The sequence below is a fragment of the Strigops habroptila genome, chromosome 18 (assembly GCF_004027225.2).
Source record: "Strigops habroptila isolate Jane chromosome 18, bStrHab1.2.pri, whole genome shotgun sequence".
Lineage (NCBI taxonomy): Eukaryota > Metazoa > Chordata > Aves > Psittaciformes > Psittacidae > Strigops > Strigops habroptila.
This window is the reverse complement of record NC_044294.2, coordinates 6,272,578-6,296,802: the sequence shown is the minus strand read 5'-3', so window position 1 is coordinate 6,296,802 and position 24,225 is coordinate 6,272,578. Positions and strand designations below refer to the sequence as shown.

At 56.3% G+C, this 24,225-nt stretch overlaps 1 protein-coding gene across 3 annotated transcripts in view; it reads right to left on the bottom strand.

Moving 5' to 3' along the window:
* PPFIA4 (PTPRF interacting protein alpha 4) overlaps window positions 1–22,788 on the bottom strand; it is a 53,268-nt gene extending 30,480 nt beyond the window's left edge. For all 3 annotated transcript variants that reach the window (XM_030473592.1, XM_030473594.1, XM_030473595.1), the window contains exons 1-2: window positions 22,742–22,788; window positions 608–1,393 (exon numbers count right to left, since the gene is read on the bottom strand). In XM_030473592.1, the coding sequence (XP_030329452.1) occupies window positions 608–844 (237 nt within the window). In that variant the 5' untranslated portion in view covers window positions 845–1,393; window positions 22,742–22,788. The remainder of the gene's footprint in view (window positions 1–607; window positions 1,394–22,741) is intronic.
* Between the last annotated feature and the right edge of the window lie 1,437 nt (window positions 22,789–24,225).

Genomic DNA, 24,225 nt, shown 5'->3' with positions numbered 1-24,225 from the left:
GAAGTGTCAGCATTGGCACAGTCAGAGCAGATACAAATGTCCAAAGCCTCCTGTTTCCCCTGGCTGCTGGGCTTCTCCCCACATCACACCCACAATGGAGTAGTGCAAAAGCCCCCCAGATCCTGCCTTCCCCATGTCTGGGCCCTGGCATACCATGTGCTGCCCCACAGGACTCCACAGGGAAGGTGGAGAGCTCAAATCCACCCTGCACAGCCCTGTGGGGCTGATCCATCTCATCCTCTTCTGACCTCAGCATCCCCAGTGGGTGAGCACAGGCTCTGCATTTGCCTCCTGGCACCCCAGGATGCCCTCAGGAAGGTTTTGCCCCTTCTCCATATCCATTCCCTGTGCAACAGTGGGGATTGTGGTCCCACACCTCCCTGCATGGACACACAGACCAATGAGGGGTGTCAGTGTCCGAGGTGGCTGTGGCTTGGCCTGGGGGAACCCACAGGGTTTACCATTGCCATGAGGTGCAACACATCCAGCAGCACCCCCGTTCCCACGTCAGCTCCACCTTCCTAGTGCTAAAAATCCCATCCAAGCCTCCGATTGCCATCGGATGCCCCAGCAAAGGCTCCTGCTCATCCCAGAGCCAGACCCTTACCTGGGGGAGCGCCGAGTTGAGCTGCCTCTGGAGCTGGTCACGCTCCCGCAGGGTCTCCTGCAGGCGACTCTGGGTGACAGCGAGCGTCTCGCGGGTCTCCCGCAGCGTGTCCAGCAGCTTGTCCCTCTCGTCCAGCATGTTCACCATCAGCTGCTCGAAGTCAGCATCCGCCTCGGAGCCCTGGGGGGGCCCCAGAGGGTCCCCCTCGCTGATGGTGGGCATCACCTCGCACATCATGGCGGGGCAAGGGGTGGGTGAGGGTCCTGGAGATGAGATGGGTGGTGGGTGCTGTTGAGCTGCAGGGCCCCGATCACGTAGCTACAGGCTCCCGTGGGTCAGGGGAGCCAGCACGGGAGGGGGCAATGGGGTGGTGAAGGTGGGGGGGATCCCCCATCCCTTCTTCTTGGGTGCTAAGCAGAAGCTGGCATCACTCCGGTGGGGACGGAGCGACGTCCTTGGCACCAACAAGGTCCTTGCAGTCTTAAATCCCCCCGTTTGGCTGCTTGTCACTGCCAGGGTCCCTCGTGTCACCTCTCTGATGCCTCTTGGAGGGGCTGCAGCATCAGTGAGCCATGGAGGTGTTCAGAGGGGGACAAAGCCACCCTGAAGGATTCGTCCCAACGGGAAGCCCAAGCTGGCAGCAGCACAGGGAGGGTCTGGGGGAGCTCTGGGCTGCCTGGGCATGCTGAAGAGAAGTCCAGTGATGGTGGCTGCTCTCCCCAAGGCTGGATGAGACAGTCACTGCTGATGCAGGAATGTGTCTTCCTTTGATGTCGCTGTAGTGACCTACAGGAGAGGGGACAGAGATCAGATCCCTCCTGCTGCCCCAGAATGCCCAGGGCACCAGCCCAGCACCCTTTGCCCCCACCCCCAGCAAATCTCAAAGGGCTGCAATAGGTGGGCTCAGCACGCACAGGAATGGGCTGTGCCAGGTTGTGCCACCCTGCGCCCATGTGGTCACTACACTGCACCCAGGATGGTACCAAGCTGCGGGGAACAGCCTCTCCTCCACTTCTGCAGCCCCAGATCATCACAGGCAAGGTGCCTGATGGGGATCTCTATTGATGGGTGAGCTTCAGCCCGCTGCAGCTGGACAAGGGCCCCAGCAGCAAGGGTTGGTGTGCTGCTGTCACCCAAGCACCCTGGGGACCTGCCCACCCTTCATCGCTGCCTTGGCCAGGCTTTGTCTGTAAGGGGACAAACCATGGGCAGGACTGGAGCTGAGCAGCAAAACATGATGTGGCAAACTCGGTCTAATACTGCTTATGGGGGGGTCTGCCTTAAGCTTTTAAATCTTTACAACAGACATAATGCTTGAGGATCTGAAGGGGGCCTATAGGGATGCTGGAGAGAGACTATTCATCAGGAACTGTAGTGGTACGACAAGGGGGAATGGGATCAAACTCAAACAGAGGAGATTTAGCTTCCAGTGCCTAAAGGGGCTCCAGGAAACCTGGAGAGGGGCTTTGGACAAGGGCCTGTAGGGACAGGACAAGGGGAATGGCTTTAACCTGCCAGAGGGGAGATTGAGATGAGCTCTGAGGCAGAAGCTCTTCCCTGTGAGGGTGCTGAGGCGCTGGCACAGGGTGCCCAGAGAAGCTGTGGCTGCCCCATCCCTGGCAGTGTTCAAGGCCAGGTTGGACACAGGGGCTTGGAGCAACCTGCTCTAGTGGAAGCTGTCCCTGCCCGTGGCAGGGGTTGGGGCTGGATGAGCAGCAGGCTGGGGTTCTATGATTCTAGGTTAAGTTTGAATGCCCTTGTATCACTCCCCTTTCAAACCAATGTACGCACACAGACAAAAAGGACCCACGTGCTGTCATGGGCTGGATCAGCCCGTTCTGGCCCTTTGGGCTAGAACAAAAGCTCATGTCTCAAAGAGCTCGGCAGCACAGTGGGGCCCTTTTGCCCCGTTCAAAGGAGAAGGAGCTACTTTTGTGCACACCAGACACGCAGACACCCGCTGCCGGGGCCAGGGGAACCATAGCTCCGTTCTTGGGCTGACACTGGCTCCTCAGCCGATGGGAAGTTTGACACAAAAACCCCTCTAAAAATAGAGGAGCTCTGGCAAAAGCACCAGCCCCTTGATGTGCATCCAGCGCGTTACGCTGAGAGCCGGCTCCAGTGTGCCAGGGACGTGGGACAGGGTTGTCTCACACGTGGCTGTCCCGTTTCCTCCCGCTTTAGGGATTTAAGTCACATTCCTCAACAGGGATAAAACCTGTCAGAGGTGTGTAACGCTGTCCTGAACCCTTGAAGCTTGTTCATGCTCCTTCCTGGCTGCTGGGACATGGCTGACCAGGAGAACAGTGTACTGAGGACATCCCGTCCCCACAGCATCCCTGCGAAAAGGAGGCTGGTGGAGGGAAAGGCATAGAGAGAGGGACCATTCCAGCCCCCGGATCCCTTTGGGTTGAGTTGGACATAAGTTTCATCGCCATAACTAAGAAGGTAAAGTGTTTCCCAGTCCTCCTTCCCCAAATGAGCAGCCCCAGTGGTACCCACACACGAGCATGGCCACGCTTCCCAGAGGGGAGATGCCCCAGGCTCTAAGGAGACGCAGAGCCAAGAACAGCAGGAATTAGGCTCACCCCAGGGCAAAGCCTTGTTAATTTGGGTGCAAAACCCAAATGAGGTGACTCCATTTCACTGCTGTGCCTCTGTCTGTGGGATAAGTGTGGAGAAAGCAAGTCTACACTGTGGAAAGCCCTCGAGCATGATGTGAATGGCAAAACCAGCCATGTGGCTCCATCCCTATCCCAGCTGCTGGCAAGGACCTGAATGAATTATCAGGTGAATTAAGACATATCAATCAAGGCACAGAGAGAAGAGCCCTGCGAACACTTAGAGGGGGGGAAATGCTGCAGGGAATGGCCAAGACATAAATCTGATAGGAGCGATGATGGGAGGGAAAGGAGATACTCACCATGAGGAGCCTCTGCAGCTCCCCACACCCCATGGAGGTGATTCTGGACTCACAGGGTGCAGGAGGAGGCACAGATTTACTCATCCATCACCCAAGGGGTAATTTGCTTTTTGCTCGCCCCACAGCTGAGCTGGTGCACGGGTCGTTGGGGGTTTTGGGGATGCACATGGGAGCAGGGATGTGCATGGGATGTGCACAGGAGCAGGGATGTGCACAGGAGCAGGGATGTGCATGGGTGTTGGGATGTGCGCAGGAGCAGGGATGTGCGCAGGAGCAGGGATGTGCATGGGTGTCAGGATGTGCACAGGAGCAGGGATGTGCATGGTGTTGGGATGTGCAGGAATCTCCCCTCACCAGCAGCAGCCCCTCACTGCAGCATCACCTCAAACCATGGGATTCTCTCCATCCTCCACAAGCACCAGCAGATCCCCCATTCCCACGCAGCCATTCCTAGCTGGGGGGTGCAGACACAAGCTGCCATCCCCACATATCAAAGCTCAGCATCTCTTAGGCAGACCTGCATGTCCAGCTGGTCCCTTCGAAGGACCTCGGGGCTGTCAGTGTGGATCACAGCCCAAACACATCACCCACTGCACTTCGGCAGCAGCGAGGGCAGAGCGACCATGGCGCCGGGGGCCAGAGGGGCCTGAGCTTGCAATTAGCAGCCAAACGCTGCCTGTGAATCCCAACCCTCCAAGTGCATGTGGTAAAACCCCGGAAATGCTGCTGCCGGGGCTTCGAGGGCCTGAAGTGATGGGATAATCACTGGGTAGAGAGTGGGGATGCGAGGAGACAGCTGGGGAGCTGAGCAAACAGACGCCGCGCGGCTCCAGCCCTTTGCTGGGTATTTTTAGTGCCGCGGGGCTGCCAGGCACAGCTCTGCTGGAAGCAGCTTTGCTGCCAGGGAAAACGTGTTGGCTTTCCTATCCCCCCCCTCCCCTCCCCAAAATGATGCTCTCCCCGCTCTTTGGGCTGCAAACCTGCACAGTCACGCGCTGCCTGCTTGGAGAGGCCGGTTCCCAATGGCAGTGCCCAGACATGGAGCAGCTCATGGAGAGCAGAGGGGGGGTTTTTTGCCCTTAAGCTGGTTCTTTGCTCACGCAGCTCCGGAGGCAGGCAGGCTGCCTGCGGGATGCTGGGTCCCCAGGAGCACCCTGGCTTTCCCTTTCCAGAGAGCAGCACAGCCAGCATTGACCCACACACAAACCCGCCTGTGCGCCGAGGCAGAGACAGGCGTGTGTTTTATCTCTGAACAGCTCCGCTCTCATCTCAGCCCTGACAAGAGACAGAATAAAACCCCGTGTGTCAGTGAGATCCTCACCCCAGCAGGCAGCTGGCAAAGAGGTTTAACACGCACCTTGGAGGCAACAAGCTCACGGAGATTGATCATCCCATAAAAACGTCACTTTGATCTTTTCCATGCCTGGAAAATCCCCGTCAGCCCAAGCTGGCCTCCGAGAGCAGCGCAGGCAGGGCAGCAGAGCCCACACCGGTACCCAGGTTGCAGCTCAGCAGCATGAGGATGTCTTCTCCTCCACCAAAAGCAGCAAAACAGGGTCCCAGCACTGACCCCTTCCCAGCCAGGCCAAGAGGAATCACAGAACAGTTTGGGTTGGGAGGGATCTTAAAGCTCATCCAGTTCCAACCCCTGCCACGGGCAGGGACACCTTCCACTAGAGCAGGTTGCTCCAAGCCCCTGTGTCCAACCTGGCCTTGAACACTGCCAGGGATGGGGCAGCCACAGCTTCTCTGGGAAGAAGAGACAAGGAAGATCCAATTTCCCATGGGGCCCATATGGTGATGGAACCTTCACATTCCCTCACGCAGCCCTGCTGCTGGCAGGGGACCGCGCAGATGGTGCCAGCCGCTGCCAGGGGCAGCCCATGGCCAGGACACCCAGGGATAAGAAGGGAAATGAGGCATTCTGGCCAGGAATAAGGTGCCAGTTTTTAGCAGCACAGGATTAGGCTCACACACGAAGAGGTGAGATGGATCCGCAGAGGGAGAGGCACCGCTGCGGAGAGCTGCGCTACGGATGCGCTCCACATCTGGGAAGAGATGCAGTGGTGCCTCCTCTCCTGTCCAAGCCTGGGAAGTCACCAGAGGTCCCCACATCTGCAGCAACGTGTCCTTTGCTCCCCAGAGGACAATGCCCAACTTGTCCCATGCTGGAGATGCAGCCCTGGCAAGGCAGGACCCTTGGGTATCATCTCCAGGTTTTGAACCTGTCTAGAGGTGGCAGAGAAGCATCTAAAGCATGGGGACAGAGAACACTGCAAGCAATAAGAGAGAGCTGCTCCCAAGATCTTCCTTTAATGGGCACGTTTCTGCCCCAAAGGCTTGCTCCCAAACCAAAAAGCAGTTCCTCTCCTCAGCCCTTGCTCGCTCCAAGCCGGAGCAGGAACCAGGAAGAAAAATGTCCAGATCTGGCTGTTTCTTTGCAGGGAGAAGTGTTAGTATTCCACTGATATTTTTACTTCCCAGTGGGAGGGAGGCATTACACACAACTTCCAGTGGGTATTTTCAGAAAGCCACCTGCTCCTCACCATTGTGCACAAACACAATGGTTCTGCAGCAAAAAGCTCGTCAGACGAGGAGCCGAAATCTCTGCTGGGTCCTTGGGGTGCACAGTGCAGAGGATGGTGAACACCCCCGCAGGGGCTGGCATCTCAACTCAGTCAGGTACACTGGTTTACAGCACCGTGGCACCCCTTGGAGCGTGTTGTATCAGTCCTTTTATGGTTTCTGACTCAGTTTCCCTGTTTCCAACATGGGCTGTGTCCTCACCTGACCCCAGAGGAAAGGGTAACCTCAGTTTATTGCAAGGAGGAATCTGGCACATGAAGGTGCTACTGGGATAAAGACACACCAACATGCAAACCTCCTGCCTTTGCGCTTCGGGGTGAGATGACAGATGGAATGAGCCTTGGAGGGGCTACAAAGTGGATGATCCCTCTGACAAATGAGATCCCAAAGCGCGGCCAAGACACTCAGCAAGCCCAGGCTCATCTTCAAACTTCATCTCTGGGTTTGCAACGGCCGAAAACACAACCAAGGGGAAAGAGGACAACAGGTCTGGAGATGCTGCTGAACCCGTGAGGATCCCAGTGTGGCCAGGAGCTCACATGGAAGCCCCACAAGGGTGTACGGCCACTATAAGAAGCCCATGAGCTGGATCTCACCCTGATGAAGCCCTGCCCCGGCAGGCAGAAGGGGTTACCCCAAACCATTAGAAACACAAGCCAAATCCCCCCAGTCCTGTCACCAGTCACCTGCACCCATGGTGGATTCCCACAAAGATCCAGCAGCTCTGGAAGGATCGGGACTGTCAGAGAAACACCAATGCCTTCAATGGGTGAGTGATGGGAAACCAGTTCATGCCAGGAGCCAAACTCCCTGGAAGGGAAGAGAAGGATGTGCCTGATGCATCACCCCGAGCTCACATCCCTCCTCCAGGATGTGGTCTGCACTCAGATCCAGCCACAGACACAAGGAGGAGTGTTAACAGCAACTGACATGACACAAAAAAGCCACTATCTGGTTCCAATCATTTCCTCTTTCAACAGCTGGCCCCTTGGCCATCCCTGTGCGTGCACATGGCTGTTTGATCCCTATTACTATAACCTTGCAACCAAACCTATGTCCTTGGCTCTGTTGGGACAAAGCCTTTGACTTCTGCTTCATGCAAGGTTAGTTTAAAGAAGTAGCAGAGGAAAACGCAATCGCCAGAGCTCTTCTGGAAGCAGCATGTTGAGATGACCCAGCCCTACATGAATCTGCCATCCCTGGAGACATCCCAGGCCAGGCCAGACGTAGTTCTGGGCAAGCTGATCTAGTTGAAGATGCCCCTGCTCATTGCAAGGGGTTGGACTAGATGAGCTTTGAAGGTCCCTTCCAACCCAAACTATGCTACGATTCTATCCTATGATTCTACAAAGGTGAGCACTGGGATCCCAGCACTGAGGCTGGTATCCAGGCCGAGGTGGATGCAGACTCCTTTGAGAGGGAACAAGGCGAGGGGAGGCAGCCTATAACCATGGAGAGAAATCATGAGCGTGTCACAGAGGTGGCATCACTGCAAGAGTCCCCCCTCCTTTGGGCAAGCGAGGCTCTGTGCCTCGGTCTCCCCACTGCCAGGGCATGACTTCAGCCACCGCTGAGGCTCGAGGGGTGGCCGGTGATTCTCTGTGACTTCACTTGAGGTTTTGCCACAGGTACATCCCTCCCACCCCCGTGACACTGCTGACGAGGAGTTATTTATTGCATCCGGGGCCTCCTCCCCGCTGCCAAACCAGCCCCTGCCCTGCTTTAGTCACACACCCGAGCACTCGCTGGTGCTAATTTATGCAGCAACGGGGGAAGAGGCACCAGCACAAGGGGGCTGCTGAAATCACAGAATCCCAGAGTTGGGTTGGGAGGGACCTTAAAGCTCCTCCAGCCCCAACCCGCTGCCACGGGCAGGGACCTTCCACTAGAGCAGGTTGCTCAGAACCACATCCAGCCTGGCCTGGAATGTCTCCAGGGATGGGGCAGCCACAGCTTCTCTGGGCACCCTGTGCCAGGATTTTACCACTCATGTTCTAGCCCTTGCTACTACCATGCCCACTCAGTGATCGGGGTACCCATCCTGCTTGCCACAGTCCCCTAGCACTGCCTTCATCCTTGTTCCTCTGCACCAGCACCCGAGCTAGGGATGCTCAGCACTGTGCTGGATAAGCAGAGAGACTGGCCAGAGGGAATACACTGACCCAGCACTCGATCTAGGGATGCTCAGCACCGTGCTGGATGAGCAGAGAGACTGGCCAGAGGGAATACACTGCCCCAGCACTGTTCAGCTGGTTTGAGGGGTTTGAAAACAGGGCGCAAGGTTCAAAGTGAGGGAACTAACACAGAGTTACCCCAGAACATGTGGCCAGTGTCGCTGTTTGCAGGAGCAGAGTGGCAGCTCTCCCCTGTGTCAGCAGAGCTCTCCTCTGAGCATTAATTGTCAAAAAAAGCAGCCTGGGCATTAGTTCAGCTCAATTTCCAACTTGTTCCCTCTTAAAATGTCAGCTCTGTGGAGCCAACCTAATGCAGTGAGTGCGCCCCTGCCAGCAGCCCCCAGTGCATTCGGGGCACAGCCCTGTGCCTGGCACCAAGAGCCCCGGGAGCTTTGCCCTTGTCTCCACTGAGCTTCCCCAGCCATGCCCAGCTCACCCAAGAAGACCTTTGTGGTGGTGGCTCCAATCACGCCATCATCCTCACGAGCCTGGCCCCTATTTCCATCCATCACCCCTAAAGAGCACCCAAGAAGCATCAATTCCCTTTACTCCCATCGGCACAAAGCCTCAACACAGCGCTCTGCGATCCCCAACCCAGCACTTGGAGGAGCTCCTGCACATGCTGAGCTGGGACAAGTGGGAACCGTGCTTGCAGCTCAGCAGGCTCTTGAAGAAATGGCACATAGGTAATTACATGGGTGCACGAGTGGCTGGAGGAGACGCAGGGTGGTGAGTCCCATCCTGGTCCTTCTGTCTGAGCAGTGCTCCTGTGGGCACTCCAAAAATGGGGACCAGGAAACCTTAAAATCCCTGGTGGGGGATGAAGGGAAAGGGATGACCCAGTGTGTTGGCAACACATCTGCTGCCTGAGATGACAATGAAAAGCAAGCAGCATATGGAAGCTCATGAGCCAAGAGGATGGACACGGGCTTGGGAGTCCCTCTCCACACACAACTCAAGCACAGCAGCTGAGCCAACATCTTCTAGAAGGTCTAGTGACAACTCTAAATTTCTGGCTGCTTTAAATGATTCTGGGGCATTCACTGAGTGATGCTCAGGATGTGCGCACCTGATAGAACTCCTGATGTTGTCTCCATTAGGTAAATGCACCAAGTTATCACAACCAGTTTTGGAAGGGGCCTGGTTTGGACAGCTCAAGCCCTTCCCTGCCCAATACAGTGATTCAAGGCCAGCTCCTCTGAAACGGCGCTTGCTGCTGGGTTCCACCTTGCTACCACCAATGGAAGGACCTTCAGTCTAGGCAGACAGAGCAGCAACACCTCCCTGACACAGAAAACCACCCAGTGCAGGAGCTCAAAAGGATGGAGTTTGCCCTGGACACACCATCTTGAAAATGGCAGATGGGATTGTTATGCATTGTCCTTTGCAAAGGGTTCGGCCCTGCTGAAGGACGTGGTGGGCTTCAGGCTTGACTGGCCTCGGGCAAAGCGTTCCCCTTGGGGTACGCATGTTAACACCCACCCTGTAGATCTGCCATCATCATGGCATAGCATGAAGTGCTGTCTGAAGACCCTTTCTCCCCTCCAACATTACAATCACACCTCCTGGTCATCATGTTTCAGCTCAACAGAGCCACCTCTACCCACGTGGACCTGCTCAGAGCTGACAGCCCAGGATAAGCCAAGGGCTGCGCTCATCTCCAGCAATGCACTGCATCCTTACAGGTGATGCAGAACACAAAACCTCTCCCAGAGCGCTCCCACCCCAGATGTGGAGTCAGCCTGAACAAGACTCATCTCTCCCTACAGCCAAAGCCACCTTTCCCCCAGGCACTGTATCCCCGTGGCACCTTTACAGGTCCAAATCCCTCCATGCATAAAGTAGGCATAGATATGAGCCCACCTTGCTCCTAGATCTCAAGGGATTTCCAAAGAGCACTGGCCAAGCCTGAAGGTTCAAAGAAGATAAGAACTAAATCTTCCAGAGATATGGAGGAACCTAATTCCTGAGGCCCAAGAACCAAATATCCTCCCAGATTGGGTCTCACCTTCTCCTCTGTCCTATAGCAAAGCACATGGCCATCTTTTAGCTGTGTCTGCTCAGGGGAACATGGGACAGGACAAGACAAGAGGATTTCTGGGTCAGTCTTGTCTCATGAGGGGGAGCAGATGGGTTTGCTGGTGGGACTGGTGCTCTGAAAAGCAATTACACATGAAGCCATCCCCAGCGGACTGCGCCCGGAGCCCGACTCATCCTGGCCTTGGGTTTTAATTACCTCCGATTCGGTGCCTGTTCCCCACGTCCCTCCAGACAGTGATTTAATTATTACAGACACGGCTTCACATCAGCAGCTTTCCTCAGTGGATTGTTCAGCTCAGAGCTCCTCAGTCACATCCACCTTCTCACCACCAGTGGAGGAGAAGCTGGAGAGAACAAACCCCTTCCTGCACCCAGCTCCTAAGCAGCAGCAGCTGCCAAGCCCTTCTCCTGCCTTTATCCATGTCTCACAGTTGGTGAGGAAGCCCAGCTTGAAAATGCACCCCAAATACTGCATCATAGAATCACAGAATGTCTCAAGTTGGAAGAGACCCATAAGGATCATGAAGTCATAGAATCATAGAATCAAATAGGCTGGAAAAGACCTTTAAGATGATCAAGTCCAACCATTCCCCAGCACTGCCAAGGCCACCACTAACCCACGGCACTGAGGGCCTCGGACACACAGGGTGTGAACACTTGCAGGGACGGTGACTCCAGCACTGCCCTGGGCAGCCTGTTCCAATGCCTGAGCACCCTTTGGGGAAGGAATTGTTCCTCAGCTCCACCTAAACCTCCCCTGGGGCAGCTTGAGGCCGTTTCTTTTTGTCCATGCATGACCATGGTGGCATCAAAGCTGGTCATGTCTTCCCACCATCAAGCCTTCTTACCCAGCAGACCACAAATAGGTGGAGAGGCCAAGCAGGGTGAAAGGGATGCACCATGAGCTGGGGCACAGAGCCACTGCTGTGTTTGCCCCCCGTAATGAGATCGCGTGTTTGGGCATCCCCGGGAGAAGGGAGCCCATGGGGACCTGGTGACGACCCTGCTCATTGCTAGGCTACGAGTGCCCTTGTGCTCTCTGCAGGGTTGGTGCCACCTTCCCATGTTGGGAAGGTCAACAAGGGAGAGGGGAGGGCAGGTGCCTGGTGGGACCAGGCAGAGAACAAGGCATGGCTCCATATGGCAAACCCAATCTCCTCCTCCAGCAGTGGGACCAGGCAGGGGCCATGCTGAGGTCCAGCAAGGCTCCAGGCCTGAGGGACAAAGGCTGACAAGAGAACAGAACAGGAGGGCTAAAAGAAACACCAGATGTCCATGCAAAGAGAAGGACATGCAAAGCGAGGAGGAAACCTTCAGAGCGCAGCCCTACAACACAACTTGGTGCCAACCAGCCAAGTCCCAACTAAACTGCCAAGCAGACAGGTTGCTTCCACACTGCTTGAGCTGGGCAGAGCATCTCCATGCTGCAGGGCTTCAGCAAACCCTCCTCCCCAGCCTGGCACGATCCCTCTCCCCACGCAAGGCTGGGAAAGGAGCGCATGTGCTCATGACATACCTCAAATAGTGTCTCATTGCAAAGGGCAATGAGCTCCAAGGACACACCAAGACGCACTTTGGTCCTTTTCCACCAATGCATTTGAACTACTGACTGCACGCTGTGCTTCTCCCAGGCCTCCCAAAATTTCCCTTGGGCCAGTACAATCATAAAACCATAGAATGGTTTGGTTGGAAAGGACCTGAAGATCATCCAGCTCCAACCCCTGCCACGGGCAGGGACACCTTCCACTAGAGCAGGTTGCTCCAAGCCCCTGTGTCCAACCTGGCCTTGAACACTGCCAGGGATGGGGCAGCCACAGCTTCTCTGGGCTCCACCCCATCAGAGACACCAATAAAAGAGTGAGCAGAGGGAGAGTAAAAGCCGTGACGACACAAGCCCTTCAGTTTCATTTCCTTAAGAAACCAGGCTAAAGAAGATGGGAGTGGAAGCGACACACAAGAGAAGGATTTTCATTAACCTGATCAAACCTCCTGGAATATGATAAGAGAGGCAATAACAGACACCTCCTCTCTGGCCAAGGACAAAGAAAGGCTTCCTGGTTAGGGAAAAGAGGAAGAAAATTGGCGTAGAAGAAAGGAAATGACTCAAAAAATGGCTAAAATGTCAGATGTTATTAAAAAGCCTTCACCTAGAGAGAAAAAAAGACTGATGGGAACAGGGATATGATGGGGGAAGCAAAACATCTGGAGAACAAGCGGGATAGGGAGCAAGCACCTGAGTATGGCTCCACTCACCCTGGTGACCACAGTGGTAGGCTGACTCCTGGGGGTGACCTGTGAGATGCTTGGGGTGCTGAGGGGCTGTACCTGGGAGAAGGGCAACAGCAGCCCCAGGGTAGCCTCCCCCCACCCCAGACCTGCAAGTCCCACAGGAGCTGTGGTGAAATGCTTTCATGTTCTGAAGCATCCCATTCTTCCTGTGAGGGTGCTGAGGCGCTGGCACAGGGTGCCCAGAGAAGCTGTGGCTGCCCCATCCCTGGCAGTGTTCAAGGCCAGGTTGGACACAGGGGCTTGGAGCAACCTGCTCTAGTGGAAGGTGTCCCTGCCCGTGGCAGGGGGTTGGAACTGAATGAACTTTAAGGTCCCTTCCAACAGAAACCATTCTGGGATTCTCTGATTCTTTAGAGACACCCTCCTCCTGCTCTCCTGCCACCCCCAGGCCACGTTGCTGCTGTACCACATCGCAGGGTCCGGGCTCTGACTGCTTGAGGAGAGCAGTGTGGATGCCTCCTTGCTTTCTTATGTACTTGCAGCGCCATCAGCACGGCTGAGAATCCAGCTGCCAGAATCCCAAGTGGAAAAGCAAATGGAGCAATCCCTCTGGCATCCCCATGAGCATCACCCTATGAGGGGACACCCACATCTCCAACCTCCCAAGGACCTCCCCACCTCCAGAAGAGCTGAGCCGGAGCATCTGCAGCCAGAGCCCACGCTGGGCAAACACGGTTCTGGCTCTTCCCGGCTCCGGTGCTGCTGGGAGAGGAGGGTCTGGACTGTGCCAGCGTCACGCAGCATTGCGGGCTCACGGCACAGGCAGCTCCATCCCAGCTCCGCAGGCTGAGCCGAGCTGCAGCCACGCTGGGAGCTGCTCTTGCTCTCCCAGCACTGCCACAAAGCCCCTTCCCTGCTCCAGGACTGGCCATTCCCAGCCCAGCCGCCTCTCCGGCATCTCCCGAGCAGCAGCAGGAGCTTTGCAGGCAGGAGCGACGTGCATTCCCTGCAGCAGCCTCCCCTCTTGGCAGCTCTCCATCGCTTCCCCAGCCGCCCGTGAGCTGCATCCGCAGATAACATCCCTCCAAGCCCCCTCAGCACAGACCCCAGCGTGCACAGCCCAGCTCCAGCCGCAGCGCTCCATGGAGGCAGACACACACATGTCCAGCCTTGCTTTGGCTCCACGTTAATCCACACACATTTCAAGGTACACCAGGTCAGCCCATGTGCAGCCAAGAGTCCCCAGGAAGGAGGAAGTCTGGGCACTGAGTGGTGGAGGTCCTGCCACATCTTGGTCTGAGTGCCACATGTGGTGGTTCTTCTTGATGGGTCACTACACTTGTCCCCACTGCGGGGCAGCGGCGGAGCCTCCCTGGCATCTCCAGTGGTTGGATTTCCTCCTGCTTGCAGTGGAGAGAGGAGGAAACCAAGTGGGCAGTGTGGGCTCTGCGATGGTTTCTCACCTTTTCAGCCTCTACAAAGATACTTGTTTGTTTTCTTTTCAAGGCTGGGGAATTATCAGTGCTTGGCTTGACCACACTGCAGCAGTGTGTAGGAATTCCAGGTACCAGCCAGCCCCACCAGCCCTTCAGTGCTGGTGGGGGTACTCCAGGTACCGCCACCAGTGCTTCACACCAGTGCTCACCCGCTGCTCCAGGCTGCATTTACAGCTCAGAAACTAACTCCCCCAGCAGCATAAGGGTTTATTGCATGGAGATGGAGAGATGAAAATCCAAATACCTTCAATGCAAAGCGTCCTAAAGAAACACATCCATTTAGAGCATCACTCATGGTTTATAGCCTCAGCATCTCCCAGGCACACTTCACTTCAGTTTTCACATCCGTCGCATCCAGCAGCGCTCCAAAATCACAGAATCCCAGCCTGGTTTGGGTTGGAAGGAACCACAAAGCTCATCCAGTTCCAACCCCCTGCCATGGGCAGGGACACCTTCCACTAGAGCAGGTTGCTCCAAGCCCCTGTGTCCAACCTGGCCTTGAACACTGCCAGGGATGGGGCAGCCACAGCTTCTCTGAGCACCCTGTGCCAGCGCCTCAGCACCCTCACAGGGAAGAGCTTCTGCCTCAGAGCTCATCTCAATCTCCCCTCTGTCATTGTGGATGAAATGGGGGTGTGTTGCCCATAGCCCCCCATCTCCAGGCAGTCAGAGGTTTCAGGATGCTCAGGGGTGGGAGCTGACCCTCATTACGGGGTTAACAGGCACCAGGATTGCTTAAACCATTTTTACTTTTTATCTCAGCAGCTTTTGGCCCAGCCAATGCCAACAAAGCCAGTTTGCCACTTCACCCCAAGATCACAGCACATGACATTAGCCCTTGGCTCCATCATAGACCAAACGATGAGCTCTCCCTGCCCTGCCAACAAGCCACAATAGTCAAGAGGCTGAAATATGCTGGAGAAAAAAGCCTGCTTGCTTCTGAATCACACGCCAGCCTGCCCAGCGCCCTGTATGGACTGAAAACACAGCATGGCCTCTGCATTCACCAGTTAAAGAGAGACCCAGCTACTCAGACCAAAGCAGTATTCCACATCCCAAATCCAGACATTGAAATGTAAATGATGTACTTCCTGCAAGGCGGATGGACTAGACACCTGGGACACACACGTGGAGGGTTAACAGGGATGGAGGCAGCCCAGGGCGCTTGACAGCATTCAGGTGTTTGGACACAAGAGCATCCTCATGGGCAACCTCCACTGTCCTCACCACGGGGACAGCTCAGGGACCTGGAAGGGTGATGGGCTGGATGGCATTTTGGAATTACCTTTGCCATGCCATGCCTGGATAATGCCAGCACGCTTGGCCAGCCCTTCCCTGGGAAGGTCACCAGCAACGATGGCATTTTCTTTGGTGGCTGTTGAGGGTCCATCTCTTTGGTGAAAGGATGAGTTTTGGGGGGGTATTTTGCTCGATGCTACATCAGGGATGAGTTCCCCCTCCTGGAACACTGATTAACACCTCACAGCATGGAGAGTAAGAGTAATAAACGTTCATTGAACCCAAAGGTCGACACAGCCGCTGCGTTACTGACAGCCCGGAGCTGGGGAGCAGAATCTCACCCTTTGCAGCGTAACAGATGTCCTGCACTGAGCCATGCAGCAACACTGAAGTGAAAAATGGTGGCTGTACAATAGCCAAGTCATTTGAGAATGAAAGAGCTGGTATTTTTAGACAGCAGGAGCAGTGTGGGAGAGATCTCCAAGTGCAGACTGATGCCATTTGCTGCAGGGCACTTCCAATGAGATTTATTGACGACGTGTGATTTGAAAGCGACACCAGCGCTCAGGAAGAGCCACACAGTGATCAGCAATGCTGGGGCTCAGTTCTGCTTCATCTGAAGAGACAAAATCCCTTCGGATACATGGAAACACAAAGGACATGCAGCACGAAAAGCATTTCTGCTTGCAGAGATGCTCTGCCTGCCACCTCTAAAAATGGCCACTGCCAAAGTCTTGGAACTAAACGAACTAGAAGCAGATGATGAAAAGGGAACAAAATGGTCTTTGTTTTTAATATGGCACTCCCAAAGTGTTGGCAATAATCGAGGATTCCATCCAGGTTTTCACGCTGGGGAGGACAAAAGAGAAGTCTTCTCTCTCCATCAAATGCTACCTGCTCTCTGGGTGGCACATTTGGGTGTCAGACAGGTAACAGCAGCAAAGCAAACCCTTCCTGGAGCTGGGCTCGCAGGAAAGACAGCTCAGATGATGAGAGATCATAGAATCATAGAATAGTTTGGGTTGGAAGGGACCTTCAAAGCTCACCTAGTCCAATCTCCTGCAATGGACAGAGACATCTTTAACCAGAGATGAGCCTTCTGGCTCCAGTTAAACACTTACTGGGTTAAAAGGAGTTAAGCCACATTATTCTGCACATGGTGACTGGGGAGCCCAAGCCCCCAGAAGGGTTCAGGAGGTGCCTGTCCAAGGGATGCTGGCAGTGTCCTTAGGGACCTTGCTCCAGCCCGTGTCCCAGTGCAGCTCATGGGCACCTGCCTCCAGGTGCTGGCGAGGAGCGAGGGCAGCAGTGCTTAGCAGGCAGATGGGAATCTCCAGGACATCCACCCATCTGCTCTCCAGCACTGCCAGGTTTTCCGAGCGGCAAAGCAGCAGCCAACACATTTGGTTTGCTCAGCACCTCCATGGGTCCTTTAGGGGCTTGGGTTTGCAGCTCCTCTGCCCCCACAAAGCCTCCTGCAACCCTCCCCAGCCTGCCTTAGCCTTAACACTCGGCTCCCTTTCACCATGCAGACTCTGCCCTGCCTGCCTCCTCACTGCAGGAGACGTGGGGATCAGGTCCCACTTTGCCCATGTCAGCAGTGCATCCATGGTTGGACATGGCTACCACAGAAGCTTTGAGGGTGGCACAGGGACAGGATCTCTACTGCAACCAGCACCTCTGCAGGGGGATGCAGCTGACAGCGATGCCATCCTCAGCCAGGGTGGGAAAGACGCTACTGGTACAGTGGAATGGCAAAGGCACCATCAGTGCCACATCCCAGTGCTGCCCACCCTGGCTGGCCACACGAGCCCTGGTCAGAAACCAGTTGCAGCAACAGCAGGAAGCCCCATGGAAAGAATCTCTCATGCAGACACCGGAGGAAAGCAGGATCTGTCTGTGCCACCCTCACATTTCATTCCCAACACCCCTTCTCGAGAAGGGGGAGCTCAGCTTCGCAGTGTGCCAGGGAAAGCAAACACAGGAGCAGATACTCAGCAGAACCACAGCTACCTCATCCTGCAGAGAAACCAGCCTTCCCGAGCCTTGAAACGCTGCCCCGTACTCCCCAAATCCAGGTCTCACCCAGGGACACCCATAGGCTGGCTGGGTGCTCCCTTGGATGGAGCAGGAATTTCAAGGCACAGTGTTCTCCATCATCCCAGGGACACAGGGCTTGGGTCTGTCTCCCAAGGACATGAGGGCACAGAGCCCATATTCCCTGGCTGTGGGGCTCTGGCCTGAGCTGAGCTCCTTGAGTGGGTTCACAGGATAAGGAGCCATCAAGGTGCTTTATGTGACTTTGCTCCCCAAACCGGGAATGTCATCTCACAACCTCGCCCGGAGGATTCACACTCACACGAGGCACTTGCGTGCTATGTGGGACAGTTTGGGACCAGAATAACTTCCTTTCCTGGCTCATCAGCGTGTGAATACATCAGCCACAGCCAAAAATAACCTCTGGACCCTTCTGACTCCTTCCTGCAAACCAGCCTGGGGGGATGCTACAAAGAGGCCAAGATGTGGTTAGTAGAGCTGCCAGGCACTGAATTACAGGGTGGATTACCCGCGTTATTGAGGCTGTAAACTTTGCACGAGCCCATCTTTCCCCTCCCTGTCTGCAGCCCCTGGCACCATAAATTTCTGCCTGGAGAACAGGAGCAGGCACCACCACCAAGCCGAGTTAATTCATGATGAAGAGCCTGAGCTCAGGTTTACGACACTTGTGCTAATGCCACAGCAAGGCTATAAACACCCTTCCTGATTTTGGGAGCCAGAAAGACCAGGCTTTGGCAGGAGAATATGTGTATGAGGATGCTCTGCACTAATCAGACTCCCAGAAAGGTGAGTTTTGGGCTGGCAGCGTGGCCAAACGTCCCCTTTTCCCCAGGCTCCGGCCATGCAATGTGCAGCCCAGCTCCTATCTCTTGGCTATGGAGCCCCCCAGGGCCCCACAGCATTACATTTCTCCTGTCCCAGCACATGAGTTGCATGAGGAACGATGCTGGCCAGGGAGGGAAAACCCATCTGTAATTCAGGAGAAAAGCCATTTCTATCAAGAAAGGGTGGAAATGAGAGCGATAAATCAATATGGCTGGTGGATGGGCAGTGATTCTGGGAGGGGGTCCCTTCCCCTGCTGTGCCATCCTGCCCTGGCGATGGATTCCATCCCTTTGGGAGGCTGGATGGCGAATCCAGGCAGGAAGAGCATCCTTCCTTGCTGCACAGCGGTCGCAATGGATGCATGGGGGAAATGAGCTCTCATCCCCCACTTGTTTTCTGCTTTCTGGATGCAATTACAGGCAGCCACCCAGCCGGTACCTCCTCGCGCTTGCTAAAGCAGTGTGGCACAAACTGAAACCCAGGAGCTGAAAAAACCCCCCAATCTGCATTTCAGATCAATTCCAGCCCTGTCAGTCCTTGCAGGATTACATTGCTGGAGACAGCGACACAGGAGCTCATTTAAAACACCAGGGGGGAGATTCAGGAAAAGCAACTTGAAGGGCACAGAGTCAGGCCCCTCCTGGCCAGCGACTTTTCATAGACTCATAGAACCCCAGCCTGGTTTGTGTTGGAAAGGACCTTAAAGCTCACCCAGTCCCAACCCCCTGCCGCGGGCAGGGACACCTTCCACTAGAGCAGGTTGCTCCAAGCCCCTGTGTCCAACCTGGCCTTGAACACTGCCAGGGATGGGGCAGCCACAGCTTCTCTGGGCACCCTGTGCCAGCGCCTCAGCACCCTCACAGGGAAGAGCTTCTGCCTCAGAGCTCATCTCAATCTCCCCTCTGGCAGGTTAAAGCCATTCCCCTTGGCCTGTCCCTCCAGGCCCTTGTCCAAAGCCCCTCTCCAGGTTTCCTGGAGCCCCTTTAGGCGCTGGAGCTGCTCTAAGGTCTCCCCTTCAGGAGCCTTCTCTTCTCCAGGCTGCCCCAGCCCAGCTCTCTCAGCCTGGCTCCAGAGCAGAGCTGCTCCAGCCCTCGCAGCAGCTCCGGGGCCTCCTCTGGCCTCGCTCCAGCAGCTCCACGTCCCTCTTGTGCTGTTGCCCCAGAGCTGGATCAGGACTGCAGGGGGGGCTCCCCAGAGCGCAGCAGAGGGGCAGGATCCCCTCCCTGACCTGCTGCTCACGCTCTGGGGGTGCAGCCCAGCACATGGCGGGGTTCTGGGCTGTGAACACACGCTTTTGGAGAAGATCGGGCACCAACCATCAAGATACCTCCATCTACCTGCTGTGGGATGGAAATCATCACTCCATGCATGGAAACAAGACGGAGATCGACACCCGCTTTATTCCTTGGGGCATCCCCCCTGCGCAGACCGAGCCGAGGGCTTTCCCATGTCCCCACACGGATTTTAACCTGCTTGACCACAGCACGAACTGCAGCAAAATCCACTTCTATCAGCACAACTTTTTTTAGCCAAGAGCCTTGAATCATTTCTTCACGACTCTGCTCCAGATGGGCCCAACGCAGACCTGTCCCCCAACGCTGCAGTTGTTCCATGTGATATTTTCCCTTCCTCCCTCCCAAATGCCAGCTCGTGTGAGCACACCCACATGCACCCACTTCCAAGCCTTTTGGCATCGTTTGCTCACAGATGAGCCCTTTTAAGCACTGAAAACTCCCAAGCACATCCCTCCGGAGCCTGGCCAGGGCTTGGACCCACCTGCAGAGCCCATGCCAGAGCCCTCAGCCTTGGCCTGGACCATCACCCCACACTTGGTGCTTGGCATTTCACAGAAAGCATCTGTGAAGTGTGGGGTTGTTACTGCATTTAACACCTCTCCCGGAAGAGAGGCGGAAAATGGAGCCAACATCATTCCCCTCCACTTAATAGCCCAGAGATGAGACCTCCCAGCTCCCTTTTGGGAGCCATGTGGGAAACCTCAGACTCACCAAAGCATTCTTTAGGTGGAATTGTAAAATAAGGTTTCCAGGTTTGCAGCAGCTTTCTGCTTGGCTGGAAAACACGATGTGGCACTGCCCGGGCAGAGGACAGGTTCATGGCGAAGTCCCTCCCTGTCCCCAGAGAGCGGAGACCTCCAGAAGCACTTCCAGTTGAGCCCCAGTTTGGGTTGAGCACCCTCTGAGGCTCCAGAGCTGCCTCTCCCAGCTCCAGTGCGAGCTCCCACCTCCAACACAGTGCCAGGCTCTTCCCCAGCACTGACTCACGGCCACAGTCTCCCCACCCAGCACACCAGGACCCCAGCACCCACCCAGCTCACGCTCACTCAGCCTCCTCCTCACACCACCATCCCCATCCCTTTCCCCTGCACCCCAGCAGGAGCTGCCTGATGGGGCCAGGCTTCAGCAAAAAAGGACCCTCAAAAGATGTAGGGAGGTTTTTGGGGTGGTTTTTACTCCCAGCACGTTCTGAGACAGTTGAGACAGGCAGGAACCCGCATCCCAGCAGGTTCAATCCTCCAGCATCACTTCAACTGCTGGGGAGCACCAAGGCACAGCAAGAGCAAGACCCGTTTGCCTTTGCCACAAAGCTGCACGGAGACAGACAAGTCACTTAATCCCACATGCGCCAAGCCACAGCTGAGCTGGCCACCCCAAAAAGCCAGATCCATCCATCAGTCCCACCACCAATGCCTCAGGAACCTGCCAGTTTAGAGGCTCCCCCCTTCCCTCCAGCCAGGGATACAGGTCCCAGACTTCTGGTCTATCTCATGGAAAAGAGATGCAGGAGGAGCAAGCACCAAAGCTGGGGAGTCTTCTATGGATCTGAGCACCTCTGGGTGTGTGGAGACAGCACCAGCGACCTGTGCTAGTGGCTCCATGACAGATCTCCAAGGAAGTCCCCAGAAATCCATCCTGTTTCCCCACCAGCAGTGTCCTGAGATGCAGGGAGCAGCACATCGTGGTGTCCCCAAGAGCACAGACACCTGAGTCTCCCGGACCATCAGAACTATGAAGACACCAACAATTCATCTCCTTTAAAGCCCGGGCAGCACCACAACCAAGAAACTCCCAAACCACACAGGCATGTTCATCCAGGTACCAAACTCCAGCTCACACCTCGTGGTGGTGTCAAACCCACCAGCAGAACCTCATTCCAGCATCCAAGCAGATGGTGGCAAACGAGCTTAAATGAATACTTTGCCAAGCCTGACTCGGCCAAACCCAGGGTGTCCCCAGAAGGTTTTGCAGAGCTTTAACAAAACCCGGCTTCCTAAGCCAATTGCTGTTATAATGATGCAATTTAGGGGATAAACAAGCCCTTCAGGGCTGGTTATTCAGGAGAAAATCGTGGTGTCTGGAGGCAGCTTGCCACCACCGTGACGAGACAGCACCAGCAGAGGCTGGGAACCAGTGTGAGCCCAGCTGGAGCTAACCATGCTGCTGGATGCTCACTGAGCTGGTCCAGCCCCGAGCACTGTGGGCATCTGCACAGTGCCAACATCCACATCCAGGCTGGACCAGTTTGGTGAGCATCTGCCCAGTTCTGAGCTGGACCAGCTTAATGAGCATCTACCTGGTGCTGAACCAGCCCCGTGAGCATCTGTGTAGCGAGCAGCCATCCCCATGAGCTGCTCCAGGCTGGAGCTCGCTGCCAGGCAGATGCTCTCCAGGGCTGATACAGCCCAGGCTCAGCACTGGGTGGATGCTTCCAGGGCGGATGCTCCAGGGCTGGAGACAGCACTGAGGAAGGAGGATCCGGCGCTGGGAAACGAGAGGAGCGGGAGAAGGGCAGGGGAAGGCCAGGCTAGGACCAGTCTCACCAGGTTGCCCGCCCTCCCCATCAGCACAGGGTGAAAGCATCATGGGGTGGAAGGGTGCAAAGGGACAGCGTGGGACCAAACTGGGGGGCTGCCAGGGGCAGAGAGCAGTTGGAAAATCACAGACACCCCCCTCCCCACTCGATTGTAGGAATCGCTTCCCCCCCATACCATGCAGCCTCCCGGGGGGGGGGATGTGCTCACTCCTTCGCCCCTCCTGCCTACGCACCCATGCGATAGGGCAGCACATCCACCCGGCTCAGCCCCCCTCAGTGTCGGGCCAGTGGTGCGGAGGGATGAGCACCCCCCTGCTCAGATGGGGAGCAGAGGACAGCAATCCCCTCCCCAACCCAGCTCAGGGGTAAGGATGACACCCCGCAGCTCAGCCTCAACCCAGGGGAAAGGGGCAGCTCTGCACCCCCCCGACTCAGACACCCCCTCCATGGGGTAACGGGGTGGGGAGACAAAGCACTCCCGGACGGAAGCACCCTCCCGGCGGTGCAGAGCATCCCCACCGGGAGGGCAATAGGGAGCACGGCCGCACCGGTCCAGCATCCCGGAGGGGGGGGGATGCAGAGCATCCCTCGGGGGAGCAGAGCATCCCTGGGGTGGGGGGGGGCAAAAAGGGCAGAGCCCCCCGAGCCCGGCCCCACGGGAGGGCGGGGGGGGGCTGAGCATCCCCGCGGGGCCGGAGGCAGCGCGTGTCCGCCCGGCCCCGCCCGCACTCACCGGCCGCCGAAGTCGCTGGAAGCCGCCGCCGCGCCGCTGCCTCCCGCGGCCCGCCCCGCCCCGCCCACTGCGTCACCAGCCCGCCGGGCCACGCCCCCGTGGCCACGCCCCGCGGGGTGAGCTGGGGGTCGGGGGGGGGGACAGGGCAGGAGCCGCGGGGCAGAGAGCTCGTTGTGGGGCAGGAGCCGCCCCTGGGGTCAGGATCCCCCCTGGAGGGGGCAGGACCCCCCTTAGGGTCAGAGTCATCATCAAATCAGTGGGGTTGGGAAAGACCTTTAAGCTCATCCAGTCCAACCCTTCCCAGCACTGCCAAGGCCACCACTAACCCATGGCACTGAGGGCCTCGGCTACACGGGGTGTGAACACTTGCAGGGACGGTGACTCCAGCCCTGCCCTGGGCAGCCTGTTCCAATGCCTGATCACCCTTTGGGGAAGGAATTGTTCCTCATCTCCATCTAAACCTCCCCTGGTGCAGCTTGAGGCCGTTTCCTCTTGTCCCATCACTTGTTCCTTGGGAGCAGAGAGCAGCCCCCTCCTGGCTCCATCCTCCTGTCAGGCAGTTGCAGAGAGCGAGAAGGTCCCCCCTGAGCCTTCTCTTCTCCAGACTAACCTCCCCAGGTCCCTCAGCCGTTCCTCATCACACTTGTGCTCCAGGCCCTGCACCAGCTCCGGTGCCCTTCTCTGGCCCCGCTCCAGCACCTCAATGTCTCTCTTGCAGTGAGGGGCCCAGAACTGACACAGGATTCGAGGTGCAGCCTCACCAGTGCCCAGCACAGGGGGACAATCACTGCCCTGGCCCTGCTGCCACACTGGTGCTGATACAGGCCAGGGTGCTGGTGGCTTCTTGGCTGCCTGGGCACAAGCTGCTCATGTTCAGATCTGTCAATCAGCACCCCCAGGTCCTTTTCCATGAGCATGCTTTTCCTGAGCATCCCTTTCCTCCTGGACATGGGGACCCCGCCATGTGGGGAGCAAAGGTGGGAGCAGATAGATCCCCATCCTCTGCCAGGTCCCCTCCTCGCCCTGCCGAGGCCCAGCTCCGAGCTATGGGGGGATGAGAAGCATCACGCCTCCCAAATTCAGTGGTGGTGGATGTGTGAGGCTGGACCCTTGCCCTTGGCTCCCTCTCTGGGGAGAGCCTCTTGCTCCCTAAAATGGGATTTGAGGCAGAGGCTGTCCACGGACTGCACAGGGAGGCAGCATTAGCAGGTGAGCAATGAACCTGGGGCCCCTGAGCCCACATGCTGCTGCTCCTACCCTCACACAGCACCAGCATCAGCCCCACTGGAGGAGCAAGTGCTCAGTCTGAACATCAGCCAGCCTCAGACATAGCTGCCTTCACGTTGTTTTTGTCACACCCTGGTAAAAACTCACCCGTTTTCCATGTGCCAGAGTTTTCCAAGCCAAGACAACCTCTACTGTTTAAGAATAATACTGTGATACAGCTCTCAGATAACAATCATAATCCAAGGGAAACAGTTTCA